Genomic DNA, 14,603 nt, shown 5'->3' on the forward strand with positions numbered 1-14,603 from the left:
GTTTGGTCACAAATGACCTTATAAAGGGTTTTCAACAAAAATTGGATGCCAATTTGAGATCTAAGACATTCAATTGTTGAGATTTGGGGTGTTAGCCAATATTGGGGCTAATTTGGGGGTTTTATCAAAGATAGTAAAATTGACCAAATTGGACCATGGTGTAGTTGGACAAAATGAAATTGGGAATATTTTGGGTTTATTGGGATTTTTTAGGAATTTTTGGAATTTTTAGATTTTTGGGTCATTGGGGGGTATCTTGGTAATTTGGCCGTTTTTTGGAAATTTTTGTCAATTTTGGCAAATTTGGATGTATTCGAGGTGTTTGAAATAAGTTTTGATCAATTTTGGGTATTTTGGGCAAAATTTAAGAAATTTGGACAAATTTGGATCCCAAAGGCAGCCAGACAAATTGGAGGTGCCTAGGGGTAAAAGGCCCAAGTTAGGTATTTCAAGTAGAATTGGATAAATATCCATTCTAAATGAGTCATAAACCAATGTATTGTGAAGATATGGTGTACCCTAGTTCCAAGTCAACACCCAGGGTCAATCCTAAGGCCAAATAGCCCTATAGGAACTCTTCTTGAACTTCCCCCATAATGATCTTACCTACTAAATGCTAGAGGTTAAGATCAATATGTGGAATTTCAAGTTGAGTAAGAGAAGAGAGTTTTGAATTTCTAATGGTGAAGGTACCTTTTCTAGTTTTCTAAGACTAGTCAATAGGAAAGTCCTATGGCTAGACCTAGGCTACTAAAGAAGTTTCTAGACCTCAACCAAAAGTGATGTCAACACACCCCTAGCCATATACTATACCAGAAGGACCCTAAATGATTCTGAAGTGAACTATACCATTAGAGAGAAGGAACTATTGGTCATAGTGTATGCTTTTGACAAGTTTAAATCTTACCTGATAAGGACATGAGTCACAATATATACTAATCACGCAGCTATCAGACATCTAGTGGCTAAGAAGAATGTCAAACCTCGCTTAATCTGATGGGTTCCACTTACTACAAGAATTTAATATCGAGATCATTGATTAGAAATGCACGGAAAATTTGGTAGGCGATCACTTGTCTCGACTCGAGTAAGAGAATTCTGATGAGTATCTAGTCGACATAAATAAGAATTTTCATAATTAGCAACTCCTCGCTATTTCTGAGGATAACACCCTATGGTATGCTGACATCATAAACTTCATTGTTAGCAGGATCGTTCCTTGTGAAGTGACTACCACCATTAAAAAAGCTCTTTTCAGATAAGATATTCCACTTTTGGGATTAGCCCTACCTTTTTAGGAAGTGTAAAGACCAAATTCTTAGGAGGTGTGTGCCATTGGAAGATGTCAACGATATCATTAAGTGTTATCATGATTCAAAATGGGGGGGGGGGGGGGGGGGGGTGTTGGTAGTAAAAGAGAAGCCAACTGCTGCAAAGGTATTACAATCATGATTTTATTAGCATGTCCTCTTTAAGGATGTAAATGACTATGTGAGAGCTTATGATAGATGCAAACGTGTTGGTAATATTTCTAAAAGAAAAGAAATGCCCAAAAGTTGAATTGCCCCAAAATTTTATCTTAAAAGTTTAGTTTTTATATGTCTGGGCAACTGATTTTATAGAACCTTCATACATTCCTTAGTAAATCTCTACATTATGGTAGTAGTAGACTATATTTCTAAGTAGTTGATGCTCAGAGTGTTCAGAAATTCTTGAAAAAGTACATTTTTAATCGATTTGAAACACTTACAGTGATTATTAGTGATGAAATTAGTTACTTTTATAATAAAAAAATAGAGATATTAATTATCAAATTTAAAGTTAAATATAAAATTTTTCTTATTTATCATGTCCCAATATGTGACACTAAATAGAACGCATTGGAGGAAAAAAATTCATGTAGCCGACCCCACGTAGTGGGATTAAGGTTTGTTGTTGTTGTATCATGTCCCAATATGTGGATTAGCTCAGATTTCTAATTAACAAAACATGAGGTTTAGCATTCGTTGTCCCAGAAAAAACCGGTAATCTCCAAATCTTCTCCTCACATGGCGTCGATGACCCATGATAGTGCTAAGCTGCAGCGAAACGCTCGAACGGTCCTCCTCGTGCGCCCCACCTTCCAAGCCCTTGAAGATCTCATGTCCAAAAGCTTCCACATCCTCAAAGCGTGGGAGTCGCCGCTGCCCCTACCCGAGTTCTTGGCTGCACAGGCCGGTGCTGTCCGAGCGCTGTTGATCCGTGGCAACGGCAGTGTTTCCGTTGACGCTAAGCTCCTCTCAAGTCTTCCGAGTCTCCGACTCATTGTGACCAATTCCGTTGGTGTGGACTTCATCGACATGGCGGAGTGCGCCAGGAGAGGCATCTCCGTCGCCAATGCTGGAAACGTGTTAACGGAGGACGTGGCTGAGTATGCTTTTGGTCTCCTTATGGACGTCCTCCGCCGTATATCCGCCGCCAATCGATACGTTAGCGCTGGCCTCTGGCCGCTTACGGACGATTTCCCTCTTGGCTCCAAGGTATTTGATCTTTCTCCAACTTTCATATAATTTTTCTTTATTTGTTTTGTCATCTGCTGGAAGATATTGGTAGATGGTAGCTTCATATTTGATAGTAGAATTTCTGAAATATTCAGGGCGCTCACTAATTATGTATTATAGAAGCTGCTTAAAGAGGTATTTGTGGTGGTTTTTTAATTGGAGCATATCACTGGATGATTTCGAACTAATCAATCTTCGATATAAAAAAGTTAGAGTGGTAATTGATATCAAGTTCGCGCCGTGACAATCCTATTGTGACAATCCTAATGTGACTCATGATTGGAGACTTGATGCATTTGTGCATCAGGACTACTGTTGTAAAATTTTTTGCCGGATTAGAGCCACAAACTGAAAAAGGTACGCACATGGAAGGAATGTATGAAACTTGATATCGATGTAAATAAATTTTTATCTCTCGAGTACATTTTCCATAAGTCAACCAATTCGTTGTGCATTAAAAAAATGTCTAACGACAGACATCTAGAGAAAACATTCCAAAGAGAAGGAATTATAGTTAGTTGAAAAAAAATTAAGATGTTAGACTAGTAATGATAAACGCCGATGTAGGAAAATCACCTGGTTTATTGATTTTATAGATTCAGATATTTTGGTTGTATTATAACATTAATAGGGATATAAAGGAGAAAGAAGTTTATAAAGTTATGAACTTAGTGATTAAATTAAGTGCTTCAAGTGGATTGTATGATGAGAACCTATAATATAGACTTAAAGTTTATTTATATTATTATTATTATTATTATTATTATTATTATATGGATAAGAATGTTGGCTATAAAAAAACTATTAGAAGCAAAGTTAAATTTGTAAGAAATGAGATTGTAAGTAAGGCTAGGGAGAAGGAAGGCTATCTTAAATAATAAAAAATTTCTCTGGTTAGCTCAAATAATAAAAAAATTATCCGGTATGAAAACATAGAAATTTGTGAAATTAATCTTGATTGAAATAGACTGTGGAACTCATGGTAAGATATTTACGTTTAAATTCAAGTGTGTGGAAGGGGGACGGGGACGGACAACATTTTCCTTCAAGATATAAATTTCTTATCCTTGGTGAGCTTGTCCTACTTTGGGTTGTAATGCCAGCTTTTGTTGAGTCTATGATTTGTTTAATACAAGGCTAGGATGAGAAGTACAATTAATATAATGCACTTGAGGTCAATTTTACAATTTACAACCCGTCAATTAAGACAAAATTTATCCCCTTTTCATGAAATTACATATACATATAATCTATGTTAAATGATTATTCAATGCTGCTCAAATAGAAGTTTATTATAAAATTTAAAATAATTGAAAATCACATGTGGATTAGAAACTCACACCATGTTGGAAAATCTGTATTGTATAAGATTTGAAGTTCTTAATCACCTAAGCAAATCAATCAATAATATAAAGAAAACAAAGAATAAAAAAATGCAAAATAGCAATTTTGGCTTCACACTGCCATATGAATCTAACTTTCCCCTAACATTAGCAGCCACCATTTTCATCACACCGGAATTATTTGTATCTAATAAGTACTCAAACACAAAAAAAGAAAATGTCAATTTTATTAAGCAAATCAAAATATCCCATGTATGCCTCCTTAAATTCTTATTTATAAATTTGTCCCACTCTTTTAATATTATAGCCTTGTGCCCACAAACTGATGAAAATTTTAAGTGCTATAGCCTATATTGCCCACTTAAAATGCATCAACCAACAACAAACAAACAAACAACAAAATCACTTAACAAAATACGGAATTGCTTTGAAGCAATTGAAGATTACGTTGAAACAGAATTACAAAAAACTAAAGAAGCAGTTGATCCATAACATCCAATCGACACACATTAGCTCTCATTAATAATCAATTAGTAACAACCAAACTTCTTTAGTCATAAATCTAATTTAAAGTTGAGTACCAACTGCTGTACTGTACTACGCTAAAAGTTCGATGATAAATCCAAGGCCCATTAACATCTTAAGTTCAAACATGAACCAAACAGATAACCAAACAACATTCCAGTTGAAGTCAAAATATCAAGTGACAGGGAACCAATGCTAGCTCCATGAAGGCAGATGCATCAAATTAACAATGAAAGGGTTCAAAGGAAAGCTACACACCTGTATCAGAGAACAAAACTCATTTTCTGTAGGACTAATCATCATATGCATATTTACACCAAAAATAACTAAGTTATCAAAATCATGAAGTAAAAAAAAAAAAAAAAACTAAAACAAACTAAAATAAATATTGTTTAGGTTTTCAACTTGCTCATCTCAACCCCCTTAAATTACTTTTATTGTTTACACTTTTAGATTTCTTTCAAAATTTCTCTACTTGAAAAAATTCAGCTTCAATAAATCTAACATTTGATATTCATCAGGTAATTTTGGGAATATTTGTCTTATTATTTTTTTTAAAACTAGTACATGAATCATCACGTAAAAGTCTTTCATTTTTAATGCATAATATATTTTTACAATTCACTTATCATTGGGCGCAAGTCCATCCTCTAAGAAACATGCAATGTAGATCTATCACGTTAAGTGTTGGATTTAAATTCACAAGAAAAAAATTCATAAAGTGTATGATACACCCAAGCGGGCGAGTTACTTAATGTATAGTTTTAAAATAATGGCAAACAGTTTTTTGAAAAATATTATTTTTATTTACTTAATTTAAAATCTGTGGACAATGTAAGAAATAACAATTTTTATTTCAAAAATAAATAGGAAACTAATTGTTTTAAAATAAATTAAAGCAATAATACCAGTGCTTGTGACTTTTCTTTTTCTTGTTAGCTAAGTAACTCACAATATATTTCACAAAACAAGAGTTATTTAATCCAAAACGTAATCATCATCAAAGTCAACAATTATAGAGATCATAGTAGTTTTTATCATATCACAAACATTTAGAGTAAATAAACTAAAACATTGTAAAATAGGAGAATAGTATGAAAAATTATAGTAAGAAACATAAACCGATTTATTGTGGTTCAACATTATCTTAATGTCCATGCCTTGAGTCATCTACTCGGGATTTTCAGAATAATGAGGAGAAATCTCTCTCCATATTAGGTAATGGAAATATGCTAAACCATATCTTTTTCTCCAAACTGGAAGTCCTCTACTCAAACCGTTTTGTTAGTGACATTGGTTCCTCTACTTACAATTTTAGATTAAATGATTTGATACCAACACAAAATTATAGCTCTTAAGATATTTATATTTTCAACTTGGAGAATTGTAAGGTTGATAGGGAATGATAACTTGGAGTGCCTACTCAGAATCTTTTCTATTAGGGTTTTCAAATTTAGTTTAAAGGATTTTCTCACTAATTTTCAAGCTTTCATTATGTATCTCATTATTTGTCATATTTAAAGTTGGAAAATAAATAATATAAATTAGGCTCATTAGCTAAAATGGGACAGAGGTATGGTTGGGTTGGTGGGGAAAACTCAAATTGTACTTGAATGTTAAAATATAGGCTTTCACATGATTAAGAGAATGGTTTAGGTGATAATTGCCTTTAGGATTGTGAATAAAGGAAGGATTTTTATATATCAAATCATCATTTTCGCAACATTGGATTTAATCCGAGTCATAAATAATATACGACGACATATAGCGATAGAGTAATGCTATTACAATCACCGGCTTTGAGAATGATGTTTTGCTTGAGAGCATGTTAAATGACATTAGTGTTTAACACAAGTTCATAAAATTTTAATTTCTTTTAACTATTTTGTGGCCATATTGTAATATTTTTTCATAATATGTATCATTCCTGATTAAACATCAATTGTAAATTTTACTTCTTTCTTGTGGCAGATTGACCAATTTCTTAGGTGTATTATCTAATTGGCAGCATCCTAATTTTAAATTCTTGATGTATTATCTAATTGGCAGCATCCTAATTGACATTGGAAGCTCCTTCAACATCTTGTTCAATGTAACTTTTGAGAAAATAGGCATAGCTAATAGTCGGCTTGCCTTCACCTCCGGACCATTTTTTTAGATTTTTTGGAAGACGAAAAGAAACTTGTGAAGTAATTGCCCTTTCAGTAACTTGCGAGTACATAGCGACAACTGATTTCGTCGTTGTTGACGCCCTCAACGCATACGATGCCGTCTTTGACATATCGGTGTTATACATCTTTAAGTCCATTACATCCACCTACCACATCTCTGTCAAATTTCAGGTAGAAGGCCGAATCATTACCATTCGGGGAGACCTAGTACAATCCCGAACCTATTATTTATGAGCTATGGAGAATGCATAGGAAGAACTCCACCTACTCGATAGCAACAAAGGCAATAGTCTCGAAGCTACTGAAGTCCCCACATTTGTGCCTATTTTGGAAGAAGAAACAAGGTGAATGCTTGCTCTATTGAAAATATAACATAACACATTTGTGCCTATTTTGGAAGAAGAAATAAGGTGAATGCTTGCTCTATTGAAAATATAACATAATTTTGATGATCTATTAATAAACATAGATATTAACAAAATCTTAAAGTTTTATATTGATTCGATGCAAGGTGTCTTACGATCTAGGGTTTTTAATGAAAACTTCGTTCACGTGCAAAATAGTAACACACACAAAGTCAAGCTTGAAGTTAACGAATCTTCAATTATGGAATTTTATTTCCATGTGATAATGAAATTGATCCCCTTGGACCACAAGAGATGAGAAATGGAATTGAGAAATTCATGTCAATAGTTTGTTGTTTGGTACTTTGACATAATAGCTCACTAGAGTTTCTAGTTTGGAATGCTTGACGGTATCACAAGTTCTGGTAAACTTTGGACGCTGTTCTTGACAAGGGTTGAAGGATCAGATACTTTCTATAGCTGTTAAGCTTCCATAGTATGTCAACCATCATAATAAAGTTCATTGGTAGTTGTTTGAATTAGAGTATATCCACTTGGGTGTTTTTAGACTTTGTGAAAATATCAGTTATATAGAGGCAATTTTATGCATTAAAAAATAGGAGCAATTACATACATAGCACACAATTTTTATGTATTTAAATTCTCGCACCTTAACTTTCATATTTACATAAACTCAAATTTTTAATATCACATAAAAAATAACAATATTATCGTTTTTTAAAAGTCATATACATATTTTTATGCACAAACTTAAATCACCGAAGTGTTATGTATGTACATATGAAAGTTTAGGGGTGGGGAATATAAATATTTAAGAACAGTGTACTAGCTATGAAAATTTCCCTAAAAATTATTTGAATTCATGGGAAATTGGTTACTTTTTGCAAAAACGTTGTCTTCCCTATAACCATCCACAATCAATCCTTGCCATGCTCTTGTTGTATCCTTGTTCTCGATTGCCTCCCCCGAGGATGCTCATTGAATCCTTCATAAGGGCGACCAAACTTGTGTCTTTCGGCTTGATTTAGGATTCCCGTCTGAATCTTCCTATTATGTTTGGTATAGTCAATTGATGGATCCCATTTGCATGAATCACGGTGCCATCTCCCACAATCATGGTCAGATTGGCATGGATTTAATGCCTCATTATGGATCTTACTGTCCAATCATTATTGAAAATGCATCTTCCCACTCTATCAGCGTTGAATTGACCATTGCTGCTCGATCCAGAAGCTCTTACAAATCTTGAGGTGACTGGTGTACAATCTTTGGTCACCTGAAGCTCATAGAACATGGGAGGTGGTAGCCGCCTTTTACATGCTTTTCTGGTTTAGTATAATATTGAAAATACTTTCCTACTAGAACTTATAACATTATGCAATCATTTATAACAAAGTGTTTTTAGCCTTTTTAAGGAAGATATTGCATCATGCATACTCAGAAACATACATATTTCTATGATTTGCGTTGGGAAGCATTCATTCATACAAACACTGTCCTTCCTGCTTTGAATTTGTACTGAATTAGGCTACACTTGATACACTATTCTCAGAGAAAAAAATATCTTTTTGTAATTTTGATATTTTTGTGCACATAACACTTTGTACTTTAGCTAGGAGGCAAGCGAGTTGGGATCGTTGGGCTGGGGAGGATTGGATCAGCGATCGCTAAGAGACTCGACGCATTTGGCTGTATCATCTCCTACCACTCCCGAAAACAGAAGCCATCCTCCTACACATTCTACCCAAACGCAAGGAGTCTAGCAGCGCACAATGATATTCTCGTTGTCTGCTGTGCTCTCAATAACAACAGCTATCACATAATTGACAGAGATGTCATGGAAGCACTGGGGAAGGAGGGGATCATAATAAATGTTGGCAGAGGCGCTCTGATTGATGAAGATGAACTGGTCAGGAGGTTGGTGCAGGGAGAGATCGGTGGTGCTGGGCTTGATGTGTTTGAGAATGAACCAGCTGTGCCCAAGGAGCTTTTCAGCATGGATAAGGTTGTGCTATCCCCCCATCGTGCTGTTTTTACTCATGAATCATTTGCTGACCATTTCCAACTTATGCTTGATAACCTGGAGGCTTTTTTCTCAAATAGGCCTCTGATCAGCGAAGTGACCGAGATTTAAGTGAACCTGAGATTGCCAAGTGATTGTAAGTTTGCAGCATCACTACATAAATTTTTTATACCACTAAATTCTCAAACACATATGCTTCAATTTTTACATGTATATGTCAGTTATCTATGCATGAAGAAGATGTATTTTATCTTTTATTAGTTAGAGTAGTGATAATTTTGATGTGTTATAAATGTAAAATGTTTAGGCTTTAGATATGTAAATATGTAAGAATTTGGTGGTATGTATATAATGCCCCTTTTTGATAGCACCCTTTTCTCCTCGTAGAAGAGGAACTGCTGTTTGTATTTGAATGTTTTTTTATTTTTTTTTTATTTTTATTTTACTATTACTATTTTTGTTCGACTCTGCTTGAAAGATATGTTATTTCGGTCTATCAAATTTGGCCAAGTATATCGATCATGGGGCTTTCTTTAGTTGTATTTTTTGCATTACTACTGAGACATCCAACCAACTACAAATTTAGGGTTTATTTGGTCACTGCAACTTTTTAAAAAGGTGATTGTAACGTTGTGATGGAAAAAAAATATATTCTTAGCAAGTTCCTGTAAGAATTATAAATATAATATATCAAAAAAATCGAACAACAATTCTCCTAGAACCTTCGCACTTTAAATGATCAGGTGAAGCTTCTCACCACAGGAATTTTTTTAGAAAATATTAAGTAGTTTCTCCAATAGAAGTGTGATGGCAGTCTAAAACACAACATAAATTTGTCCCAAACAGGCCCTTAAAAGCTAAGAAAATTTATTGAAGAATTTTTAGAAGGAATTGTAAATTCGGTATTGATTTGGATGGTTGGAGAGTTTTAAATATGGTTTAACTTATGTGATTAAATGGCACCATGTGTTACTCTTCTCAACCAATCATTATATATTTGAGAAATCTGGCAAGAAATTATGATTAAGACCTTGTAACTCCCTATCTCTCTCCCTTTGTATTACTAGTGAGTTTGCATTTGTGCTAAAATTTTGTGCACTATTTAGATGAAAAGTCTAAGATGGTTGATGAGAGTAGCTATGTAGAAGCAAGATTCTAGAAGTTAGGTTCAATTGGCTAATTCAATCAATTTGATCAGGAATTTATTCCTCATTTAGGGGGGCTATTTGGTTTGTTGAAAAATGAATGTAGTGTACAATGATGTATAATTGAAACACAATGATGTATAATTTTTTATTAGTTTTAAGAAAAAAAAATTAATACAAACAAACTTGAAGATAGTGGCGGGGTGACTGATGAGTGTGATGCTTGCGGTGGGTGGAGACAAGCGGCCACTGATGGCTACCCACAATGATGGTGAGTGGCCAACAATGGCAGTAGGCTGGGAGTTGCGGTGGTGGTTGGAAGACGATAATTAACAATCAATATAAGTGATGACGAAAATAATGACAAGCGATTGGAGGTGGGTTGTCTGCTATGGCGGCGATGACGGCGAGCTATCAAATGTGTCGGCAACGGGTTGCTAATAATGGTGGTGGGCGGCTATAGTTGTGACAGGTAGAGGAGGGGGTGGCGAGGATGACATTATTGAGTGATGGGCTGGAGTAGGTGACAAATGGTGGCGGGGGGGGCCTGGGGGAGTAGGTGACAAATGGTGGCGGGTGGAGCTGGGTGGCAATGGCGGCAGACAGGGTGCTGCGGTGGGAGGTTCATGGCGACGTGCGACGAGTGATCAATAATGATAGACTTTAGTTTGCAATGCATTTACAATATTTTAACTGGTGAAATAACCATCATTGCAAGGAAGCCTTAAGCTGATGGTAACTTTGATACATATCTTCTTGATGCAGCTCCTTCAGGTTGACATGAATCTAGAGAGTCATCTAAGGTGAAAGCACAACCGACTTTGCCTCGCCATGATCCTTTTTTAATTGGTTTGTCCGCTAGAAGCAAGGCCAACCGACCTGCCTCCATTGTTCAGATAGAGTATGAAATAGATCCAAAGGCGATATTGCCATAATAAATACAACATCGTGAGGGGAAGGAGCCAGTTACTGAGTTGACTCCTTTGCCCCATCTTTCATACGAAAAAAAGAGGAAGGATTCCTTCTCAGAGTTAGGGGGCTAGGATCTGGAACTTTTATGATGGCTAGTACACATCCATCGACCGAACAGTGGACTGGTATAGCGGTTCACAGTCGGTTTAAGTCTACCCATCTGCCTTTGTGGAGGTGATCTGGTCACACACTTTTGCCAAGTCTCTCCAAGCATTTAAGTGACCCAAAATGTACAATAAGGCCAATCAATACCATTTAAAGGCATGGGAGGCTTCTCACCTCCAGTCAATGGCACTAAACCAGATTGAGATGAAATTGACTGCTATTGCGGAAATGGTTAAGACCTCAGCCAGGCTTGCTAGAAAGTCTGGGAAGCAACCCATGATAGTTGAGAAGAAACTGGTAGCGAATGAGGAGGATATTGCTACTCTTTTGAATCTTCTGTCGATCAACGAGCAAAAGAATCGGGAGCTGAAAGCACAGAAGATGATGATGAAGACCGAGAAGGAGTTCTTCAAGTTGCTCCCTTCCCACCCACGGCAGGCAAAGATTCTAAGTGAGCAACTTCGGGTCAGAATCACAACAATCGATTGATTCATTCAATCGGCCCTGATCAACCCAAAGTTTGTTCACTTGGATTAATTTTCCACTCTTTATACCACCCATTGCACAGGGTCTTCGGGGGACGATTCAGACGTCAAAGGCGAAGGAGGGTATTCCAGCAGCTTCCTGATACTTAGGGATTTTTTCCAGAGGGAAAATTTTGTAAACCTTATGTAAATGAAATCTTTTGTATATATAGAATACTTGTATATTTCCTTAATTTGAAATGAATGAAGCTTTTTGTTCATTTTTCCATAACTTTGCTTCTATTTTGTTTTACTTATATCGCATTGTTTCTTTGTGACAATTGGTTGGTGATGAGTATTTGTTTTTGGTGGATGATTTGCACCTTTGGAATGATTTTTTGCCTTCTTTTTGTTTGTCATGGCCCAACACATATCTTACACTGCTTGTCTCGTTTTGCTTTAGACAGATTTGTCACCTCACGCGGCCCCACTTTCGTCGGGACTTAGACATATCTTGTCACTACCTTTGCAAGAGTAACCGCCGAGACTCGCTACTAGGCACTTAACCACCTCCAGAGTTATATCCATGTTTAGCTTTGAGACTGACTTTTTGATGCTTGACATTATGGTTCAATTTTATTATTAGGGTGTCGATCAATCATCTATAGCGTCGTTGTTGGTCGCGTTCGTTTGATGATATTATTGTTTGGCTCGTATCTTCACTATTTAAAGTCTTAGTTACTTGGTCGAATTGTCACTTTAGTCAAGCCTCATCTTTCGCCAGGATTTAGATGGATCTTATAGCTGCCTTGACGGGGTTAACCACCGAGACTTGTTGCTGGAGTGATTTGTGTCTTACCCTATGCAGAGCTTATCACTATTGAGAAGTGAATCATCTCCATAACTTTATCTGATTCAAGCTTGGAGACCAAGATTTTTTAAGCAGGAGCTCTGCGAGCTATTTTGATGACCAAACCTTTTTGAGGTTGCTGTAAGCGTTGTTTCTTTGATTTAAGTTCCCCAAGTGTCATTTGGACCTGGGAAGACATTAGAGAAATATTTGATAGCATCATAAAAGCATTTGAAGTAATAATCCCTTCATAGCCTCCTAGCCAAAGCCTCCAGGAAGATGATTGAAAAAATGTTTTTAGCTCCAGATCTGTTGTTGCATGAACTCTTTAGCATGCTTCCTGTTTAAGAGTGTCTTCGAGATGCATTTCTCCACATTGATGTCACTTCCCTTCTAATTGGTAACATGCTTCACACACACCATACATTTTAAGATGTTGAATCTAAATTTGTTCTGTGAGACATGCACAAGGATCAGAGCTATAGGAACCTTGTGGGAAAAGTAGGGAGAGAGAGAGAGACAGAGAGAGAAGAGAAAAAAGAGTACACATAGACATGTTCTGTAGGGATAAATTGGAATTTTTTCGAGCTCTGTGACCCATTTTATATATTGAAAAAGGTGGATTACAGATATGGAGAGAATTCTTCCTATAAAGTATGTGTCTACAGATAAGAGCAAAAAGACCCCACTACATGTTATGTACATCCTATTTATAGAAGATAGAAGATTAAAAGTGTAAAATTACATGCGTGCTCCTATTATAATAGAGGCATAACAAGATATTATTTTACTTCGTTTTTTCGTATTTATAGCTAATTTTGGCATCCTTTGATGCACCCTAGTCAGTAGATCCTTGAGTCGGTTGAACAAGCTGATGTCACTCGACTATTTTGCCAGGATATCGATTGATCTTTGCTCTGTGAATCCAATTAACTTTGCAGTTTGCTTATTCCTAGGTTATTTCTAGTTTTTTTGAGGATTTATTGGTGAGTTGTTGAGATGGTCTCACGTTGATAGTACTGAGATCACTTGGGTTACTAGGCCTTTATTTGGTCGTTGGCATGAATGTTTGTTTTTTGTTGGTTTGGGTTGCTCTTTTGTTGTCGGATTGACCTTTAGTCGTCGGAATAACATTTAATTGGTCGCGAGCCTTTCAGTTCGCTGGTTGCCAATCGACTAGCACATTTTCAGGCGAGTTTTTTGAGTACTTATATATATATATATATATATATATATATCTCTTAAAAGGATATAAACTGATCTTAAAATAAATTTAATAAAAAACTATGATTTATTCCCACATGATCTAAATGATTACATATGATCTAAATGATTACATTTTGATCCAAAAACATTCCCCACCGGGCCACCCCCACGTCCTGCCCCCTTCTTCCATCTTCCTCTCCCACTTAATCCACAGGCGCCTTCTCCCCGCAACCCTCCACCCTCGACTTGAACAGCTTCCCCTCCAAATGCTCCGCAAAAGTCCGCGGCTCAAACCTCGCCACCTCCCCCTTCCCAATCAACTCCGGAAGCGGCCGAAGCACCACCTTCTCCCTCGGCGGCTCGCAGAAAACCGCCCACGAGATCCGAACATTTTCCTTAGTAACAAGTCCTCGGTGAAGAACGCTGTGGCACCTCCCATTGCTGATGATCTCGAGCGCATCCCCGACGTGAACGATGATCGAGTTTGGGACGAGGGGAGCGGTGATCCAGCCGGCGCCGTTTTTGAAGACCTGGAGGCCGGGGATCCCGTTGTGAAGGATGAAGGAGAGGGAGCTGACGTCGGTGTGGGCCTCGACGCCGAGGGCCAGCTCCGGCTGCGGGCAGGGCGGGTAGTAATTGATCTTGAGCTGGAGGAGGAGGTCGTCTTGGCCGCCGAGCTCGGCTTCGAGCTTGTTTTGGTCGAGGCCAAGACCGAGGGAGAGTATGGAGAACATTTTTGAGGCTAGGGCTCGGAGCTCCTTGGCGAACGAGGTTGTGGTCGCACTCCATGTCGGAACAGGGAAGGAACAATTAGGTATTGCATTATAAGTGAGAAAGACTAATATAAATAGGTGACATCTATATATATATATATATATATATATATATATATAT

The 14,603-nt window shown here is 36.8% G+C and overlaps 2 protein-coding genes across 5 annotated transcripts in view; one reads left to right on the forward strand and one right to left on the reverse strand.

The window, feature by feature from the left end:
* Nucleotides 1–1,972: 1,972 nt before the first annotated feature.
* Nucleotides 1,973–14,603, forward strand: part of LOC110019741 (glyoxylate/hydroxypyruvate reductase HPR3-like) — an 18,097-nt gene continuing 5,466 nt past the window's right edge. Inside the window, exons 1-3 of one of the 4 annotated variants that reach the window (XM_020717542.1) lie at nt 1,973–2,519; nt 8,557–8,949; nt 9,048–9,103. In XM_020717542.1, coding sequence (XP_020573201.1) covers nt 2,049–2,519; nt 8,557–8,949; nt 9,048–9,101 — 918 coding nt within the window. In that variant the 5' untranslated portion in view covers nt 1,973–2,048 and the 3' untranslated portion in view covers nt 9,102–9,103. Of the gene's footprint in view, nt 2,520–8,556; nt 9,208–14,603 lie in introns of those variants that run through there. The other 3 variants (XM_020717541.1, XM_020717540.1, XM_020717539.1) reach the window with 3 other exon arrangements.
* LOC110019740 (leucoanthocyanidin dioxygenase-like) overlaps nt 13,781–14,603 on the reverse strand; it is a 3,874-nt gene continuing 3,051 nt past the window's right edge. The window contains exon 3 of the mRNA XM_020717537.1: nt 13,781–14,492. Coding sequence (XP_020573196.1) covers nt 13,913–14,492 — 580 coding nt within the window. The 3' untranslated portion in view covers nt 13,781–13,912. The remainder of the gene's footprint in view (nt 14,493–14,603) is intronic.

This window comes from Phalaenopsis equestris, unplaced genomic scaffold (genome assembly GCF_001263595.1).
Source record: "Phalaenopsis equestris unplaced genomic scaffold, ASM126359v1 Scaffold000076, whole genome shotgun sequence".
NCBI classification, from domain to species: Eukaryota; Viridiplantae; Streptophyta; class Magnoliopsida; order Asparagales; family Orchidaceae; genus Phalaenopsis; species Phalaenopsis equestris.